Source organism: Carassius gibelio, chromosome A20, assembly GCF_023724105.1.
Source record: "Carassius gibelio isolate Cgi1373 ecotype wild population from Czech Republic chromosome A20, carGib1.2-hapl.c, whole genome shotgun sequence".
NCBI lineage: Eukaryota > Metazoa > Chordata > Actinopteri > Cypriniformes > Cyprinidae > Carassius > Carassius gibelio.
The window spans coordinates 24,089,525-24,110,654 of NC_068390.1; the positions used below are offsets into that span (position 1 = coordinate 24,089,525).

At 36.0% G+C, this 21,130-nt stretch overlaps 2 protein-coding genes across 20 annotated transcripts in view; one reads left to right on the top strand and one right to left on the bottom strand.

Annotated features, from left to right (window-relative positions):
• LOC127939077 (afadin) overlaps positions 1 to 9,369 on the top strand; it is a 107,821-nt gene extending 98,452 nt beyond the window's left edge. For 11 of the 19 annotated variants that reach the window (XM_052536077.1, XM_052536079.1, XM_052536082.1 and 8 more), the window contains 3 exons: positions 1,092 to 1,632; positions 7,108 to 7,189; positions 7,851 to 9,369. In XM_052536077.1, the coding sequence (XP_052392037.1) occupies positions 1,092 to 1,632; positions 7,108 to 7,189; positions 7,851 to 8,007 (780 nt within the window). In that variant the 3' untranslated portion in view covers positions 8,008 to 9,369. The remainder of the gene's footprint in view (positions 1 to 1,091; positions 1,633 to 7,107; positions 7,190 to 7,850) is intronic. The other 8 variants (XM_052536088.1, XM_052536089.1, XM_052536090.1 and 5 more) reach the window with 2 other exon arrangements.
• Positions 9,370 to 10,929: 1,560 nt separating this feature from the next.
• LOC127938581 (DBH-like monooxygenase protein 2 homolog) lies at positions 10,930 to 18,040 on the bottom strand. The gene is made up of 13 exons (XM_052535292.1): positions 17,682 to 18,040; positions 17,174 to 17,320; positions 15,585 to 15,737; positions 15,153 to 15,236; positions 14,904 to 15,059; positions 14,644 to 14,746; positions 14,384 to 14,550; positions 14,210 to 14,298; positions 11,831 to 11,927; positions 11,559 to 11,618; positions 11,348 to 11,478; positions 11,146 to 11,254; positions 10,930 to 11,070 (listed from the first exon to the last, which is right to left on the bottom strand). Exons 1-13 carry the CDS (start codon positions 17,946 to 17,948, stop codon positions 10,930 to 10,932), a joined length of 1,704 nt encoding a protein of 567 aa, XP_052391252.1. The 5' UTR covers positions 17,949 to 18,040.
• Positions 18,041 to 21,130: the final 3,090 nt, after the last annotated feature.

Below are 21,130 nucleotides of genomic sequence, written 5' to 3' on the forward strand. Positions count from 1 at the left end.
CTCCAGCATCTTGTTGGGAGAGCATTGCCATTCCATACAACATGCTTGGAAGTGCTGTTAGAAATGGGCCTGCCTTGGTTTTCGTGGAGGCCATCCCAGATTGAACTAGCTCAAGTGTTTTGCCTCCACATGCTCTCATAAGAGACATTCCCACCACCGCAATACTAACCCAGGGGATCCATGCACTGAGACCAGAGCAGCCAGCCACTGGGTGTTTTTCTCTAAAGCTAAACCACCAAATGCCAAACCATCCAGTCCTTCAACTGGAGCTTGTAACAGTATCATACTCTCCAGTCTTTCCATTCCCGTTAGAAACAAGCATATTTGTCAGCTGTAGTGACTTGTACCTCTTCAACACCATCTGGTGTGCTTAATCGAAGTCAAGTCTTACACAGTGTCTGCACTGCAAGCAAGCAGCACAATGCAGCTAAACTAGATAGCATTCATAAAAAAGGTTCAGTCACTGGATTTAAATCTTCAAAGGACTTTCAAAAGTGTTTAAACACTTAAGCACTTTACTCCGATTCTAAAATATTTATTTACATTAGAAATTGAATCGGATTTCTACTTTTTTAAAAGTTTCATTAAATGTATTTATTTATTTATTTTTATAAATATTTTTGGAAAATATTTTCTTTCCTGACAGCAGCCTATTTTTACGTTGACGACTATTTCACTAGAACTAATTTCTGAATTGAACATTAGAATAAAACATCTGACATTTCCTGGACAGAATAAGCTGCAAAGTGGATTGAACTTGTGGAACTATTTGTGTAACAATCAACAAAGCTCGCTATGCTACCAGCGGCACTGTAGTATTGAGAGTGCTGTTGATTTATGTGTAGGTTATGACATTGCTTGCTTGCAGTGTAGCTGTGTTAAATAAAACCAGTGGCTTACTTCCCCCAACATGCAGAATTTAGCTATTTAATTCAGTCGAAAGCACATTATATCATATCAGCAAACACATTTTTTCTACTACAATGTAGCTTTACTACATTGGTGCATCCATTAGCTTTAACCCAGGCCTCGCAACAGCGCAGGCTTGCAAAGGCAGCTCTAACCAGCTCTTCCCATGTTCCCCCCTTCAGAGGAGACAGGAGAAAGAGTACTACACCCGCCTGGAGGCAGAGCGGCGCCGGCAGCACGAGGAAGCCGAGCGCAAGCTGCTGACGCCAGACGAGCCTGGTCTGTACAGACCCCCACTACCCAGGGACTACCAGCCCCTCTCTCCCTCAAGCACCCCCACCACTAACAACAACAGCTTCCCTCCGCCCCCACCTCAGAGAAACACCTCCTACCTCAAAACCCAGGTCACCTCCCCCGACACCATATACACTGCCAAGTTTGTCTCGTACAATGACGAGGAGGAGGAGGATGAGGAGGACGCGGGCCTAACAGGTCAGGTTAAGCTTTCGGCCACCCGGAAGTCCTATGGTGACCTTCCACCCGCCCCAAAGCCCCAGCCGCCGCCAACCGCACGCAAGCCCCGTCCCGTCTCAGATGGCATCTTTCTGTCCAACTCATTCCAGCTGCCCGCAGCGGCCAATGCCAACAGTACTGCTCCCAAGACAGGGCAGCCCCCTCTCCCTTCCGCCAAACCCAGCTTCATCCCATCAGCCAACTCGACAGGTAGAGACGCAGAGGAGAGTAAGGGGCCCGACCTCAGCCCGCTCAACCTCCATTTATTATTGGTTCATTCGGGTTTTTTTTGGGGTGTTCGTTTTCCTGTTTTCCAGTGGAGACTTAGCGCTCTCCATTTTCCACATTCCGTCTACCTTTCTATCTGTACATTTTCGTAGTATCAAATCCAATCAGTCTCAATTCTCATTTTATCCTTCCTTTTACAGGGAATCTTGTAGGTTCAAGTTGAGCTTAACTGAAAGCATGTGTGCGATTAACAGACGATATTGACTTCTGTTTAAAAATTTGAGGTCAGTAAGGACTTTTAAAAAGAAATACGTACTTTTATTCAGTAAGGTTGCATAAATTGATAAAAATGTGATATTATATAAATGTATAATATAAAAAATCTCTTTTAATTAAATGCTGTTTTTAAGAATCCTGAAAAACATGTATTGCTGTTTCCACAAAAATACTAAGCAGCTCAGCTGTTAATCCCAGGAATAAATTACATTTCAGAATGTAGCTCAAGTGGTAGAGGATTGCGTTAGCAAGCGCAAGGTTGGGGGTTTGAATCCCAGGGAACACATGTTAGGAGAAAATTGTTAGCCTGAATGCAATCAGCTAAATGCATAAATGTAAATGTAAAATAATATATATTCAAATCGAAAATGAATTTCAATAATATTTCACAATATTTCTGTTTCAATCAAAAAAATACACCCTTGGTGATTATTAGAGACTTCTTTAAAAAAAACAAAAAAAAACATTAAATTAAAGGCCCCAAACTTTTGAATGGAACTTGTTAATATATATATATATATATATATATATATATATATATATATATATATATATATATATATATATATATATATATATATATATATATATATATATTTATATATTTATATATTTATATATTTATGTTATCGTAAGGCTTGTGTGATAAAATCCTTACTGAGCCTGTCTGGGTAAAGTTCTGTTTAAACTTTGTTTGTCATGATGACGTTACTGCTGTAAAATGCCTATAAACTGTAGTACATAACTTTTTTAGTAAAATGTTTATGCAAGAATACCAGGAAAGTGACATAACTTCCTTATTTACATTGAGTTCAGCTAGTAGTGTGCCAGACCTTTGCCTTTAGCCATCAGGACAACATTTTAACCTTCATTTAAGAAATTCAGAATTCAGAAAATATATATTTATTTATGTATAATTGTTAAAAGGTATCACTTAATTTTATGCAACAATTGCTGTTGGTTGAGCTTAACTTATATTGAACCTGGAATATTCCTTTTAATTAGTAATTAGTTTTTGTTTGTTTGTTTTTTCCGATCACCTATTCTCCCCGATTCCTCTTCCTCGAATCACCCTAGAGCCGTACAAGCAGTCAGTAGACCTTTGTGATTCCCTGTGCGATCCAAAATCAGTCCAAGTACTGTTGGTGTTGCCAGCCGTTTCATGTGTGTGTGTGTGTTCTGCTTTGGGGCAGGCTGGGCTTCAGGAGCTAGATGCCTGCCCATCCATTATTAGCTCAGGGAACGAGACACTGGCTTCTTGTCACTTGCAGTGGTGGGCTCAGCACTGCACCTCTCCTCAGTCCGGTTTACACTTGGCAAAGGGGAAAAGATCTGTCGGATGAGGCGCCTTTTTGTGCTTGACTGTTTAAAAGCCATCTGAATTTGATGTGCATCACAGAGACCTTTAGCTATCTTGGTGCAGACAGTCACTCTGAAATATTTTTTTTCGGTTTGCCTCCCTCAAGTGTTCATTTTACATCCATGCATGTAGTTCAGCCAAGTTTAGAAAAAAATATATTTGTATATGAAAGTAAGATTTTTCTATCAATTTCATATAGCTTTGAATTTAGCTAAAAGATGCAAATTAAATAATCATAAGTTAATTATATTATTTGTATAATTATTATATTTGAATATTAATATGAACAAATATGTATAAATACTATTTAAATTAAAAAAGCATTGATTTTAATTTATTTAAATGAAACCTTTACCTCTCAAGTTTATTACTGAGGAAAAACAATGTAGTTACTAAGTTCTCAATTAACCTTTGCACAAATACTGTTTTTGTGTATTTGTTTTGTAGATTTTGCAATTGCCTGTACCTACTTATTTTTTAAGTAACTTCTGCAACATATCAGCTGTAAAACTTTTAAACAGTCATGTGCAAAAAAAGCTGTTCAACCCCATTTCACAAGGATGCCCAGTGTATCTGACCTTGCATGTAATCTGCACAAAGCTTCACCCTGACTTAATGTCACCGGGGCCTGTTGTGATCAAAATTGCATTTACGCTTACCAAGGAACTAACTTTGTATTAATCAACCAATCAAAAGCACGGCTTTTCTCCATGCTCAAGACTTTTTAAGCTACGAAACAACCACTGCAATCGCTGCTGCTTTGCTTAATGCGTCTCTTACCAAATTAACATCTTCAATCCTGTCTGCAACACTGCTGAAGCCACTCATGGATCCAAAACCAGTTCAATCCAACAGCCTCTCAGCAAAACACTAGTGATGTTTTAACACCAGTCTAGTGCACTGTTGATATTTCATACACACCCTTTGATTTTTGACTTTATATTTAGCCCCGGTTCCAAAACCTAGTAAGCTGTCTACTTAGGGAACTGTTAATCATTGCAGGTTCTTTTTGTAATCTAAGATGGTCTACAGTAGATAAATATTAATAATAAGAAAAAAAAGTATAATAATAATATAAATCTTCAAATATTATATTAAAAACAACATTTAGATCACAATATATTTATGCACATATGTACTACATACTTTTTGATTGTAAAATGTTAATTAAAATAGTACATTCATTGCTAAAAGCTTGTATGATAATTTAATTTGAAAGATACATATACATAACACATTATTTTGTTTGTTTTTAATGTTCATTACAGAAAAAATAATTTAGATCAATCTAGATTAATTATGTATAATATGAGTTGTGTATCAGAAGACATTGTTGGCTCAGTATTCTATCTTTGTGAATTGCTGCTTATGTAGAGTACCTCAAACCAGTCACTTTTGAGGTTCACTTATATGTTACCTTAAAAGGCAACTCACTATGTTATGGAACAGAGCTTTAGTGTCGACAGTATTGGTTTTGCCTGGTTTCAGCTGTGTTGTAGTTCTCACTCTTATCTTCTGTCTGTCTGCCTGCTGTCTTTATATGTGTTTGGCATCATCATTTGCTTGGCTCCGCCCACCCTCCCCTGCTTCCTCTCACGTTGGGCTGCATGGAATCATGGGATTCCACAGCCCCTCTCCTCACCTTCTCCGAGGAGGTGCATCAACCTTCTGGAACCACCAAGTCTCTTGAGCAAAAAGGATCACAAGCTGTGGACTTTCAGCCTTTAATGGTCATTTTCTGCTTTATTGAGTTGCCATGGGAATTTTTACTGGGTTTTTAGAAAGAATTTGTTTACATTTTTGAGTAAAGGGATATATTTGTTCAACATTATTTTTGGAAAAAAAAGGAAAAATTTTAATTTTTGTACCTTTTAAAGGTGCTGTATGTAGGATTGACACCGAGTGGTTGAACTAGGTATTGCAGTCCAAATACAAAATATTGGAGAGGGTTTTTGTCATTTGGCCCCTCCTCCTCAGACATGACTCGCACGCAGGTTGCCAGATTGACAACTAAAAAACAGGAAAGAGCACACTTGAAGATAAATGAAATAGACTGTTTTTTCAACTAACTGAGAACTTGGGGTGCCAAAATACAATTGGGTTAACTAGCATTGTCGGATTTCACAAACCAAAACGGAGACAGACATTCCGGCTCGGAACGCACATTTTCAAAGGAGAATTACTGACTGTAGCATTGTTTGTTTTTTTCAGAATCTTACATACAGCACCTCTAAGGTAAAACATTTCAGTTTTAGTAAGTATCAACAAGCAAAAAAGTACAACTGTTTACACATTTTTCTGAGTTTATGAAGGACTACACAATAAAAATGTGACTTTAGGTGTTCGGTGAATCACTGTCAGAACTTCATTGTCAGAAAAGAAAAAAAACAAAACAGGAAAGTCTCAAAGTAATGTGAACCACAGATCTTAGTTAGCTCATAAATCAAAAACCGGCATTAAAAATAAACCCTTAAATGTTCTTCAGAAACAAAACCATTCTTTGGCTGCTTGTTTTAGGCTAAACCACCAGCTGTCCTGTTTTGCTCTTGATGTACTTGGTTGTCACCAGAGGAGAAGTTTTTACATTTTTTTTCTGGTTCACAAGTCTATGTGTTTGTGTTTTTCTCCGGCCCAAACTCATTCCATTATCAGTCAATCAGTGAAACCATCAACATGCATTTGGATTGCGGCGGTGCTCTTGCACCCCATTGGTTATAAACAAACTTCCGTTCTGTGGGTCAGTGTGGACCATCCCTTCGCCCTGACAGACACAAGGACACGTGAGCCTCACAGATGATGCCTACGGTGGGTCAGTGGTGGAGGTTGCCGTACAGGCCAGTTGTGCAGAGTTGGGAAGCGTCTCACTTGCAGACGTTTCTCAACACAAAACAAGTTTAGTAGCAGCTGGTGCTTGACCTCCACCTCTGACCTGTGATCCACAGACCTCGTGTCAGGTGTGCTTTGGATTGCTTTAACACTAACTAAACCAGCTTTCTTCTCGCTGTTCAGCTTCTGGTCTGTGGATTCCTGTTGAAAACAGAAGTTGCTGGGCCAATAGTATGGTTAAACTGCACGGTGCACTATGGGGATGTTGGAGTTTAAAATCAACTTAAATTATATACTGTACATTTATATAGAAATGTAAATTAAGTTCTTAAATTATTAACATTATTAATATTTTATAGGTAACTAAAAATATTGAAAATCAATTTGAAATTAAATTGTGATTGAAATAAAGCTGCAATAAAATAAATATTACTTGGAAAAACTTATTTTATTTTTTTTAATAAGAAATGTTACCTTGGCAAGTAACTGTAATAAAAAAAAAGTTTCAGTACTAAAATTACTCAAATTAAAACCAATATAAAAACAAAGCCCCAAACAGTTCTATTTAAAAACAACAACAAAAGAAAAGAAAAAAGCACTTAGTTGCAAATTTTTAAATATTTTTTTATTCGTTTTTCTATTATTTTGTGTAGCTTTTTTCTGTTTTAGTTTTAATTTCAGTAATTATACTTATTTTATTTCAGTTACTTGACTAGGCAACATTTAATTTTAATTAAAGTTAAGTTTGTTTTTCCATGTGATAGTTATATCTCATTTAGTTTATTTAAATGAATGAAAATTATTTTTAATAATTTTAGTTACAAATAACTAATATAAACTTTAAATGTAATTTAAATGTATGTATATATTGTACAAGCAGTTCACCATTACGTGCCCAGCAGCTTTTGCAATTATCTTGCTAATCGCTCTTGAAATTACATTGATGTTTCTTGTGAAATTCACATTGTTTTTACCATTTGACAAAATTAAAACAGGATTTAATTCATACACTGGAAGCACAACAGGACTAGGATCAGGAGAGGTTTACAAGGACCCGCGAGAGAAGTGGACGAAAGGGTGAGAAAACACACTCATGCACCTAGAATGTGCCTTGAAACCCAAAATGTTTGTGCTTGTATGATGCATATAAACTAAAGATGCCATGCAGGGCTGGACTTTAAGCTATGATGTTTCTCATTAAGCTTCCACAAACATTATCCCTTCATCAAACTCTGAGCTCACAGCTTTGGGTGTGTAAGAAGAACCACCCAAACATATAGAAGAACCCGTCTACTTGGGACATTTATCTGTGCTTTGTTTAAACAGATAGTTCACCTAAAAATAAACTTCAGTCATCATTTACTGACCTTCCTGTTGTTCCAAACCTGTACATAATTCGATTTTTTTTAGCTGAGGAACACAAAAGATGATGTTTAGCAGAAGATCCTTTTTATATAATAGGGACTGGGACTGTCGAGCTTCAAAAATGAGACAAAAACACCTTTAAAGTACCACAGAAGAAGTCTGTTTGACTGTATTTGTGCTATATATACAGTATGTATAAGTCCTCTGATGCTATATAATAATTTTGTGCAAATTTCTATCCTTTTGTATTCCACAAAAATAAGATGTACAGGTCTGGAATGACACAGGGTGGATAAATGATCGCATTTTCATTTTTCAGGATAATTGTTTTTATGAATACTGCATTTACTAACAAATGATTGTTCGATTGCAGCGGCCCCGATCAGGAGAACACAATAGGAGGAGCTCCAGAGAACATGACGTTTAAGGAGCGCCAGAGACTCTTCTCACAGGGAAAGGAAGTGTCGAATAAAATGAAAGCGTCCCGAAAGCTGATGGAACTGGAGAACGAACTGAACGTAAAGCAGTAGTGAAGAACCCTTGTAGGACTAATTGCCAATATGTGACCCATCTCTGGAAAACACACACACACAAAACACATCCAGCTGTGGCTTCCCAGTCATTTCCAAATGTTCTTTTTGGGTTTTAGCTGCAATACGAGACGATATTCCTAAATTCCCTCAAAAGATATATTATAATAAAGCACTGTAAATTCTTTTAATTATATTAATAAGAAAACTGAAATGACATGAAGGGGGTATATTTTTGTTTATGAAATTCAGAAATTGACACATTCTATGCTCATTTAATAGTTTTTTTTTTTTAGTAATGTGGGATATTTTATGGTGTCATTTTATTCTCTTTCTACATCTTTTCACTCTTTTTCTTTTGAAAGTTAAGTGCCGATATAATAGACAAATGTAAACCGCTCTGAGTACACAACAGGGGTCCGCATTGTTCCCTGAATATTATTGAACAACTCAACAGTAGCGCGTGAACGAAACCTACATAGGAGGCTTACGACTTACGTTGTTTTGTCACAGTTTATTATTTTTATTTTTCAAGCTGGTTCTTCCACGTTTATGGATACTCAGGCACCTTTCTGCCAGTCTCGTGTCTGCATTAAAATAATTTTGCTCCGAAATGAGCTCTCATAAACTTGTTAGCACCATTTGTGAATTTCCTTTGAGAATGTACGTAGTCATTTTTCTTGATTATTTTACAGCACCTTCTGGAAGTCTGTCATTCCGTAAGCGCTGAGGTTTACCACTTTCATAAAACGTTTAGGAGTTTTTGTGTTTAAATGAAACGGATGACGTGACAAAGTGGCCAGCTGATGTTGGTGAAGCAAAGTGTGATGGTAGTATAATGTTAAAAAGATCTGATTTAAATAAAGAGGTTTGTGGAAATGAGACGCAGGGGCCTTTTAATTAACAGGAATTTATTTGAACCTTCTTGACATAATGACAGATTAGTTTGCTTTTATAAGTCAGGATAGAATCTGCAGGTTTAATTTGATGAGTGAGTGACAAAACCGCTGTTCGGCTGTGCATTAAACTCTTCCCTCAGCCTCAGTATTGCAGATGTTTATTTAAGTGGAGGATCTGGTTGTGTCTCTTCTGTCTGAAGCACATGCATCTTCTCATTCATAGTCTAGACCTGTTGGCGCCCGTGTAAATAATTTTCCAGAGAACAGACTTCGTAAATCAAATGATGCATAAGGATAACGTCAATATCCTTCCTTTTTTGCCACTTTGAGAAACACAAACTGACACATAAACACACACAGTCATGTTTTCATTTTAGGTTAAAGATGAATTCATTTGATTCATTTTAATGGTTGTTACATAGGCTTTTGTAAATCATAAATAAATATGGATTTTACAAAAAAAGCTGAAACATTGTTTCTGTTTTGTAAGAATGTGTGTTTTTCCAAAATGTTTATGCTGATGCATTATTTAAGATTTATTGAGGTTCTATATTTCCATCAATCATTTTTCAGTATGGTTAATTTATTGTTTTAGATATTTAAGTAAATATATATTGTAATAATACCTTTATTAGACCAGAACAAAAAAAACACTCATAATATACTCATTACATACATTTCAAACATTTACTCATACTCAGATTTTACAGGAAATTAAAAAAAGAATCTCTATTTTTTAAGAAAGAAAATAATATTGCTGACATTATTATTTGAGTATTTAAAATATAATAATAATGTCAGCCTTTTAATTAGTTTTTCCATTAAAAGACCCAACAGTTTCTACTTTGCCCCACAAAAATTAATAGAATATTCACAGAAAATTAACGCTCGTTAAAAAAGGTAAACAATCAAGTCATTGTAGGTGAATTTCATTTTTAATGCATTTTTTTTTAAATCTATAGATCTGATTACAAACATAAACATTATTGACATTGCATTAAAGAATAACCAACTTTGGTAATTAATCACCATGGAGCTGTAGTTGTGACCTCTTAATATGTTTTTTGTGTTATAAAACATCTACACACCCATATCGTTGGTTACTTAAAGAGTAGGTTTGGTTACACAAGGCATGAGTTTTGTCATCTGAAGTCTCTGTGGGCGTATGATGCTCTCTCTCTCTGGTGAAGCCCATACTGAAGTGACTTAAACTGTTTTTCGTCAACTGGCCACTAGAAGCTGACTGCAAAAGGGAATCAATCCCATAGACTCCACTCCCCATGTTAAAATTCCCAAGCTGATCAACATTTTTTAATAAAATAATTTTTTTATACAGCTATAGCTCATTTTCTCCTAAAACATCCCAGTACATCTGAATCAAGCCTCAGAATTTTTTTAAACCATTAAATATTTGTAATATACTTTTGAACGAATCAATACAAAATAACTACCGTATTTTTTGGAGTATAAGTCGCATCAGTCCAAAAATACGTCATGATGAGGGAAAAAACATAAGTCGCACTGGACTATAAGTCGCATTTAGTTAGAACCAAGAACCAAGAGAAAACATTACCGTCTCCAGCTGCAAGAGGGTGCTCTATGCTGCTCAGTGTAGATTACAGGAGCACTGAGCAGCATAGAGCGCCCTCTCACGGCTGTAGACGGTAATGTTTTCTCTTGATCCATGTCTCTTAGTTAATTTCTCTTGGTTCATGTCAAATTAATATTGATAAATAAGTCGCACCTGACTATAAGTCGCAGGACCAGCCAAACTGTGAAAAAAAGTACAACTTATAGTCCGGAAAATATGGTATTTTTGTCTAGACCCTAAATTAGACTTTTGGCATTCCTTGAGATTTCCAGGAACATGGGAAACCTGATTTCCCTGATATGATTTGTTATTACTGTAACATATTATGTAGGATTTTTGGTTATCGAAACTATTATACCTGCGAGGGTTAGGTGCTCCTAATCTAGATTGATTGACTTTTAATCTTTGACATGAACACAACAACCGGTTACATCAGTAGTATTTGTGCATGAACTGCACTGCCAAACAGAGGAGCAGTGAAGCAAGGCTTTTGGTGGCACAGCCGCTAATGCAGGGTGCAGACGGCATGACACTGAGGTCAGGAATCAGCCCTGTGTTGCGTGATATATTATTCTGGAAATAAAAACACAAAGAAAAGTGTTACCAACTTAGAAAAGCAAGAGACTGATGTATGGTGTGGACACTTACAAATGAATCGGCAATTATGACGAGCTGGCTGATTCTCTTTAGTGTTTGTTGGTATTGATTGATAGACGTGTCATTCCAGGTTGTGTTGGTCATTAAACTGAGCCAGATACTGCAATTATCAGATAAAAGCCATGGTCATCATTAGGGCTAAATGCATTCATGGTTGACATTTAGATGATGCTTGTGTGTATAAGTGGATTACGTTGGACTTGGCATTCCCATCTCAGATCTTAAAGCTGTTGTATTTGGGAAACTCATACAGCCACTCAGATTCATCGCTGGATAGTAGAAGAGGAAGGCCAAACACATCTCATCTGAAGTTGAGAGCCCCCCCTGCAGGGAGCCCAAAAAAAGAGAAATTTTAATATATGTAATGCATTAAGAAAAGTAATAAATCTGTATAAAATACTGACCCATGTGAGTGTGCTGCGGTTTTCAGTGTTATAAGTGCACTCCACCAGCAGTTTGTCACCCTGGAAGGCGAAAAAGATCTTTATTTTTCTGAAAATTCATAATTATGTACTGATGAACTAACTTTTCAGTTAAGTTTTTAGCTTGGATAACATATCAGTGTGATGTATGGTATTGTGCAGTGCATATATTTGATACAGTATTTATGCTTGAAATCACTGTAAACTAAACAGCACTGCAAGTTATTCAATGATTCAAATCATTTCACACTTACCAACTTCACTGTCTTAGTTTTGCCCAAGTTCATCACATCCTGGTATTCAAAATCATAGTTTTCATCCACAGCTAACAAATCAATCTGTTTCCCCCCTCTGAAATAGACAACAGCCTGCACATTTGAAGGAATAGTTCACCCAAAAATAATTATTTGCTCAAAATGTGTATACTGATATATAATGCCATTCTGTTAGCTGATACTGTTCTTTCATTTGTAATGGCAGTTTTTTCTTTCAGTGATTGTAAAGTGAGCTATGGAAATTATAAATCTTAACATTAATATTAATATTATATGATCTACTTTTATGGTACTTTGTGTCCAGGGGCGGATCTAGAAAAATATTGATAGGGTGGCGAGAAGGGGGCAGGAATTTTTGAGGGGTGGCAACATATGGCAGACGTATATGTACTGAATTTAGTCACAGTTATTACAGTTTGATGATAAATATATGTGCACACTACAAAAGGACACAGGCTATCATTTACAAACTTAATCTCATGCAATCAATGTCTTGCATTTGAAACAGTTATAACAAACATTACAAGCATGTAAGGAATAAGTGACCATACCCCATAAGCACCACCACACTCACTAATGCATACAGTATGCATCAACATGTAATTAAGAGCATTATAAAAGGTTCAGTCTTATCAATATGTCAATTTATTATAAGAAACACTAGATTTTAACAGCCAATGACATTTCCAGCTGGGGAGACTCAACTGATTTTCTACTGTTTAGTGTTAATCATCATCTAACTCAACCAGTCAAGAGCTACATTTAGCCTTAGATGTTATATGAAGCACAGGTTTTATTAGCTGACAATAATAATTAATAAATAAACATTAAAGGCACAAATACAAATGTACTTTTAGAAATTGTTTTTGAAAAATATGGTGTTATTGTTTTGGCAAGCTTAAATTAAAACTTCTATGAGAACTTGTGTGATATTGCTTTAAAATAATGTTTTAGTATATCTTTTTTTTAAAGTATATTTTACTAAGAAATTTCTTACATAATTTCTTTGAGTTAGACCAAACTTTTATTTTGGTGGGTTGTAACCAGAGTTTCTGTGTTTTTTAATTAACTATTATTATTAGCTAATAGGAAGTATAGCATACTCTACTGTGCAATAGTACTATATTTCTGTTTGAATTTCTTTGAAGTTATTTTGACTGGTTGTCGTAAAGACATTGCCATTTCTGTCAGTCTGTGTATCCGGTACGAATGAATGACGATAGTTTTATCAAATGAAATGTTGAAATCCTCTCATAGCGCACTGACATACACATGTGTAGCATACATCATGCATCAATATAGTGAAGAGCTGAAAACACCACGCATTTAGAAATCATGCAAAAGGAAATTAAGCAGTTTTGCTATGATAAAACCATGGATTTTGTATGTTGCCTACATTATGTATTTTAACAGTGTTATTATTAACCAATCATTATTTATTTTATATAATACATTTTAAGCCATTTTAAAGGCTATTGATGTCTTAGGTCTGTTTTTATAGCAACAACAATAACAACAAAAAATATTACAGTATATTAATACTTTGTAAATTATTAGAGTTTGGGGATCACAAATCATTTGAATCAGTTCGGGAGTTCGGAGCGGGTTCGCGAATCATTTGAGTCAGTTCGGGAGTTCAAAGCGGATTCGCGAATCATTTGAGTCAGTTTGGGGATTGCGAATCATTTGAATCAGTTCGGGAGTTCGTAGCGGGATCGCGAATCATTTGAGTCAGTTATGGGGATCGCGAATCATTTGAGTCAGTTTGGGAGTTCGGAATGGGATCGCGAATCATTTGAGTCAGATCGGGAGTTCAAAGCGGGTTCGTGAATCATTTGAGTCAGTTATGGGGTTCGCGAATCATTTGAGTCAGTTCGGGAGTTCAAAGCGGGTTCGCGAATCATTTGAGTCAGTTTGGGGATCGCAAATCATTTGAATCAGTTCGGGAGTTCGGAGCGGGATCACGAATCATGAAAGATTCGCGCTCGTAAATTTTCAAATTGGCCATAACTTTTAATTTGTTGCTGCCAACTGGGGTGGCAGAAGGGGTGGCAAGGCTTTCTTTTAGGGTGGCATTTGCCTATGCCACCCCGGTAGATCCGCCCCTGTTTGTGTCATTAGTAAAATGGGAAAACCACTGGCACACTGCTAGATGTTCCAATTTAATACTAGTACTACTACTACTACTAATAATTATTATTATTATTATTACGGGCAAAAACAGCATGAATATTTTACTTAACATCTTCTGTTCAACACATAAGAGAGAAAAGCACAGGTTTGGAATGATTGGAAAAATTGTGTGAACTCTTTTGGAGAGCTATTGGTCAAAAACAATTAAGCATTCAAAACATTTACCTGAAGTGTCCGACTCGCACCTTGCGTCCAGCTAAGTGTGTGTGCAGCATGGCAGAGAACACCTGAAGATCATGAGGCGTCTGCAGAACCTGTAGAGCACAGAACACAACAGATCATCCCCTCATCTGCTGAATCTGATCGTGAGAGTGTGAGTAGATAAACATACATACAAACCTCTGGAATATAAGCAGTGTCACACAGGCCATATGTGAGGAAGGATTTGGCTTTGGGTGGGATGGCGTACCCAGGGTTCACTGCAAGCCCTGTCCCCAAAACTGCTGCATCGTGCTGACGGAGTTCAGATGTGTAATAGAATCGCAGACCAGAGTTATCAACTCGACCTGTGCAGGGAAAATATATAATAATGTAGTGTTTTATAATTCCAAGCACCTTAAATTAGATTTTTAACATTGAAAACCAAGTTGCTGACCGACCTGCACTTTTATTTGGGTTGTTGTAATGCACTTCAAGCCTGTAGAGAAAACCACCAACAGTTCCTCCAATTGGAAGTCCTGCCACTTCAGGAAATTCAAAAGCCTGAAAGAAAAGGATATGAAACCTAAATATTTTTTGATCACTCATAGAACCCACAAAATTTAAGTCATTGCAACCAAGATTTAAATTAATAATTTTAAAAGTATACAAATAACCAAGAAATGAAATGAATGATGTCTGATGCAGAACAGTGACTAACCCCTCCACCAACTCCCCACACTGCAGTGGTCTCCATACACAAGTTCGTTCTTAACGATGTGTAACACTCCGCCTCAAACGGCTCCGTCACACTCGGAGGGCAGCGGTACAGCAGCAGATGATGCACAAGGTCAGGGTTTGTGATCACCGGCTCAATCTGGACATAATGAATGTAAATTGGTAATGAAGATGACAGACCATTGGATAGATCAGGATAGATTGTGTGTGTGAAGTCCATAAACTCACTTACGCGATAAATGTGCTGTTTGCGATCAAATGTCGGGGGTCTCACGATCTTGCAGTGATAGTAGGTTTGTTTGGCTGGTACAGTGAACTGAAATGATTGGAAATATAATTTGATTAATAAATTAAGACATGTTTTTGCAAATATTATTAAAATAATCATTACTGTAACAAAGTAGAGTAGGCATTAGTAATGGCAATTTTTGACAATGCTATTTTTGGGTGAACTATTCCATTAATTCACTCTTACAAGTGAACAATTATGATATAAACATTATAGTCTAGTCTAAATTTGTTTCAATTTTTTTTACTTAATCAAAGCACCTTATTCTAACCTGATACATCACACCAAGTAAAATATTTTATATATTATTAAATAATGAATTGGCTATTCTCTGAAATTGACTAAAGTAAATAAAGCAAAATAAATCTTTCTTACATTGACCATAGTTATGTCAAAAAAGCTGCTGTTTGGAGGGTTGACCCGAGGCATGTACTTCAACAGGTTCAGCTCCTTCGTTCCTCTTTGGGTGCTGTGGTACGTGATGTCATCAGTCTGGCCATACGCATAGATCAGCTTCATGGGGAGATTCTGATCATGCAATTAAAACAAAATACAGTCATTTATAGGCATTCAGAAACACCTGACCTGCAGATACCAGCTGGAAAATCTGAACCGAAAAATAAATAAAAACTCTTTAGCTGTTAGTTCTGATCTAGACTTTCAGGGTTTCTGAGTCCAGTTCATCTGTTTAAGGGGTTTCAAGTACAACTGAGGGACCCCAAACAAAACGGTCAGTACAGGCTTAAAGGTGCTGTAGGGAACTTTTGTAAAAAATATTTTTTTACATATTTGTTAAACCTGTCATTATGTCCTGACAGTAGAATATGAGACAGATAATCTGTGAAAAAATCAGGCTCCTCTGGCTCCTCCCAGTGGTCCTATTGCCATTTGCAGGAATTCATCCGCTCCTGGTAAGAAACAACCAATCAGAGCTGCGGTCCGTAACTTTGTTTGTGTTCAAAATGTAGAAAAATGTATATAATAAGCGAGTACACCATGAATCCATTTTCCAAACCGTGTTTTTAGCTTGTCCTGAATCACTAGGGTACACCTATAATAAGTGTTTATATTCGGACTATTTTAGATTGCTTCGGGGATACCGCGGCGGAGTAACCCAGTACCTTTGTGATTCTTCATAGACATAAACAGAGAGAAGTAGTTCCGGCTACGATGTTCTTCCGCAAAACACAAGCAGTTCTGTTTATTAACCGCTAGAGCTTCAAAAGTTCCCTACCGCAGCTTTAATTGTCCCAGAGTGTGTCTAACATTGTATGGATTCCCAGTATGAGAGTAAAAGCTCCCTGAAAGATGACCCCTCACATTGCCGGGTTTATCAATGCCATAGAGTTAAACAATGAAAGGGGAGAGTGAAACTGCTGTTGGAACTCATTTTCTTTGTAGCTGCATCACAATTCAAGGTTGCACACATTCCTTGGGAGTAGTTTTTGTAGAAAATTGGATACCAAATTCTTTAAATAGGTGTTCTGTTTATTTGTAGACTAGTTCCAGGAACAAACAGTACATTTATCCAACCTGTTCACTGTAGGTGTCAAGTAGGAAGTGTTATTACATTATTTGTTGTGGGTCATAACATATTTAAGTTTTAGTTTTAATTTAAGATTTAACTTGGCTTTGTTTGTGGATGTTTTTTGACTCTCAAAGCCTTGATTCCCATTCACTTACATTATATGACTGACAGACTGCAATGGTTTGAGTTATAAATCTGAGAAGCAAAACCAGAAAAAATCTGAAGAAACAAAGTAACCTGCATTTTGAATGCCCGGGGGGTAAGCAGATAAACATCAAATTTTCATTTTTGTGTGAACTATCCCTTTAAAAATCTTTAATACTGACCATTCTCCAATCCCCCCCTCTTTTTTTTTGTTAATGGGGTCGTTGAAAAAAAAATAATTTACCCCAAAAACTTTTTAACGTTAGTGTGGGAATGTTGTTCCAGAACTCACAGTGATGGGTAAGTCATTTTCATCACAGGAACTGATGGACCTCTGAAACTTCATGACTGTTTTCCCGTTAGATTCGGTCAGAGACAGGAGCTTGTAGTTCTGTTGCTGGTCAATCACAGGCATTGAGTTACCCCCAGCATGACGGTCCTGAACAAAATGAATGACAAACTGTGAATATTTTACTCATAACAACATGTTTTTGTGTTTGTTCTATATCATTTGTTTACGCGTAACAGGTAACTAACTGGAAATGGTTACGGCCAGAACACAAGGCTGTTTTACAGTATCTGGGTAATTTTAATGTCTAGTTAATTACAAAATAGCTTGAAGCACCTTCACAGATTGAAATAAAATATAAACTTCTAAATGATCTTACGTTCCAACCCAATTATAAGACTCACATATTAGAGTTACAAATGAAATAGATATGAATAAAAAAATAGAACAAAATAATATAAAATTAGTTGTAATTCCACTGTAGGTGACTTTGACAGTTATCAGTCTTTACCGTGAAGTATCTGCCTCCAGGTCCGACTCCTCCAATGACGATATCGGCTCCTGTCATTCCTCCTTTCGGGCTGAAGCCAAAACCGACCCAGCCGCTGGTGTCGACCGTGAGCTCGAACAAGATTGTGCCCTGGATCTCATCAAATCCCCACTTCAGCCGCACCTTGTGCTCGGGGTCCAGGTGTTCAGAGAAAGGCAGAAGAGGGTCTTCCTGAGCCCGGGACCACTGGACTGAAAGCAAGAGCAGAACAAGAGATAATGTGCCCATGTTTCCTTTACAAAATCTGACAAACCGTGTCTCTGTAAGATGTTTGAGAAGGCAGTGGATGTGAAACTGCTCTGTAGTCACTTTAACAGCCCTCTTTGTAAGCTGTCTGTAAACACCTGAGTCTCAGTTGTCCTACCAGCCTGCTAAATCTGGTTCCACATCACCTGATGATACAATATTGTTTTAAAACACAACATACTGTAATTATTATTAGAAAGGAATGTTGAGATGAGCTAAACAAAAAGGCACAGGAAGTGTTTAAAGCTTAATGTTTAAAGTAGAGCTAAAGCCTCTCTTTAAGTATACTTGTCAAAAAATACGTTTTTGTTGAATTTTGATGGACCAACAAAATTTGTGAACAAATATAATGGCATATTATTATTATTAGCAACTTAAATCAATTTAAGATAATATAATATTATAATTATTTAATCAGAATAGTGGCCAGAGTATTTTTCGTAGTAGGGGAACGGTTAAACTTTTTCACTTTTTCAGTTTGTTTCACGGTTTTAGTGTCACAGTTTTGGTACAGATCGGTATGTGCTGTGTTTATGCAAAAACTATACTTAAATTCTAACTACAAGCAACAGCACAAATAAATACAATAGAGTAAAGATAAACATAAAATAAACAGTGATTTGCAGGTTTTTTTTAGGTAAGTCCAGCATTAGTTTTTAGGTACAGAAATTGAATAAAATAATTAAATGTAAAATAGCACTGCATATTGGACTGTATAAATTAAAGATCATTCTTTGTAAGACTTACAAAAGCTTTTCAATCAAGAGCAGTGAGTGATTTATTTGTTGTTGCTGTTCGATTAATTTAATATAATATAATATAATATAATATAATATAATATAATATAATATAATATAATATAATATAATATAATATAATATAATATAATATAATATAATATAATATAATATAACCGTCCTTCGTATGAGACGTTAAACCGAGGTCCTGACTCACTGTGGTCATTCAAAATCCCATGGCACTCCTTATAAAGAGTAGGGGTGAAACCCCAGTGTCCTGGCCAAATTGCCCCCTGGCTTCTGTCAATCATGGCCTCCTAATAATCTCTCCTCTCCACCTGTAGCTGGTGTGTTGTGAGCAGTGTTGTAATGGCATCATGTCATTTAATATTAAAATAAATGTAGGCCTAACTGTAATCAGTTAAAGTTACTAAAAAGAAATGTGTAATTAAATGACAGTTACTTATTAAAATGTTAATGATTACAAAGGGGATTAAATTTTAATATACACACACATCCACATACAGTTTTAATTTATTTCTTTCCCAAATTGCACTGACTAGACTACTCTGAGACAAATGGCCATTAGGAGAATCAGCACAATTCCCAGGGTCCTGGCAGCCGATCTGGCCTGCTATTTTAATATTATTATTGTATAATTGCCTGTCGAATGTACTAAAGCGATTATTTCTGAATCCGCTATTCGATAATAAAATCTCGAATAAATCATGACTCGGTTAGTCGTGACTGCAATCCTCCGGCGCATGCATGAAAATGAACATGATATTACTTTAAACACAAAGACAATGGTTACTATTGTTAACCCATTGTAACCACAAATTAAAAATGAATTTACACATTAATTTATTTAAAAAACAATTACAAATGGTAATCCATTTGCCAAAATAATCATAATAATAGAAATACATGGTTACTGTACTTTTATGAAATCATGGTTAATTTTTATGAGGGGGAATTATAATGACTCATATTTAGTATTAGGATTTTTCAATAAAGATATTGTAGTGATGCACTAATTTTGAGATGTAGGCAATTTAGAAAGCATAGATTTGTTAAATCTTAAGTATTAAAGTCAGGAGAAAGATAGATTTCAGGCTAAAATAAAGAGACTGAAAAGAAAATTGGAAGTGAAGGTGCAGTTCAGGAGAGAACTTATAATTATTTTGCATGTCCCCAACCTAAAGATTTAAACCATTTATATGTCAGGTTCATAAAAAAATAGTAAATATGTACATGTTTCAGAATTAGTTTGTATGAGTTTTGAGATTTCCCGTCTGAAATGTTTTTCCCCAGCCCACCCCTCATGGAAATGAATGACATGCAGTTTCATTTACTACAAATATAGTCCTTCTGACGCTAGCAGTGTTTTCAGCCTCTGCCGCCTCAATATATGAGTACATGAACACAAGCATAACTTCTAGAACTGCTCTGAGTCATCATGAGCATTGTACTTGTTTTGCGAAAACTATCATATCATATACAAAGAGACACCAATGTTTGAAATAAAACACCAGTTTCAGGAGTTTAATACACAGAATTGTATTATGCTTATTAGATAACCATATTTGAGCTGATCTATATGCTTTTATTTATTAATATTTTTTCATTAACAATTTTTTTCCAAACCATTGTTAGATGCGGTGTTTCCTGTAGTTATGCAAAGATTTGGTTTCAAGTAAACTATTTATTATGATTTTAAATCTGCATTGAACTTCGGATCAATCTCAAAGTAAAAGGCAGTATAAAGTCTGATTTTTGTGGTGGATTTGTTCAAATTTGATCATCTTAATTCAAGTGATGAGTCATTTTGAAAGTTTGACAGTGTTGAGCACTACAGGCTGGATGGTGTAAATATTTGAAAATGATAAACAGTTGAAAATAAACGTTCATTAGAAATTTAGAAAATTAATAAAAAAGTAATCAAAAGTAATCAGATAACATTACTTTAATAAAGTAATTTAAAAAGTTGCACTACTACCGCACTGGTGCCGTTGCACCGTGGCAGCCGTCACAGGATGCTGCGCACTGGTGGTGTTGAGGAGAGACCCCCCCACATTGTAAAGAGCTTTGGGTGTACAACAATGCACAAAAAAGCACTATATAAATGCATCATCCATTCATCATTCATAAAGACTGTCACTTTAAAAGTCCTGTCATTTTATCCTACCCGTCTGATTTTCCTACCCTGGTTTACTGCGCATGCGCACATCAATATTGCATCCTTTTTCTCCATATTGAATGTATCTGCATTACTGTAAGGGTAGGTTTAGGATTGGGGTAGGTGTAGACTTTAATAAAAACACAATCTAATTGCTGGAATAAAATATTTATTGTTGGTTTCCTTTAGGTGTATCCCTTCTAGCTACAACCTTGAATATAACACATAATTACTGTATTTGCATTGCT

Excerpts from the sequence above, each read along its gene's own strand:
- LOC127938581 (XM_052535292.1), bottom strand. The coding sequence starts at position 17,948 with ATGGGCACATTATCTCTTGTTCTGCTCTTGCTTTCAGTCCAGTGGTCC. Across the intron at positions 14,747-14,903 it reads TGTGGGGAGTTGGTGGAGGG|GCTTTTGAATTTCCTGAAGT; the intron begins GTTAGTCACTGT and ends CTTTTCTTTCAG. Across the intron at positions 14,299-14,383 it reads ACACTGCTTATATTCCAGAG|GTTCTGCAGACGCCTCATGA; the intron begins GTTTGTATGTAT and ends TGTGCTCTACAG.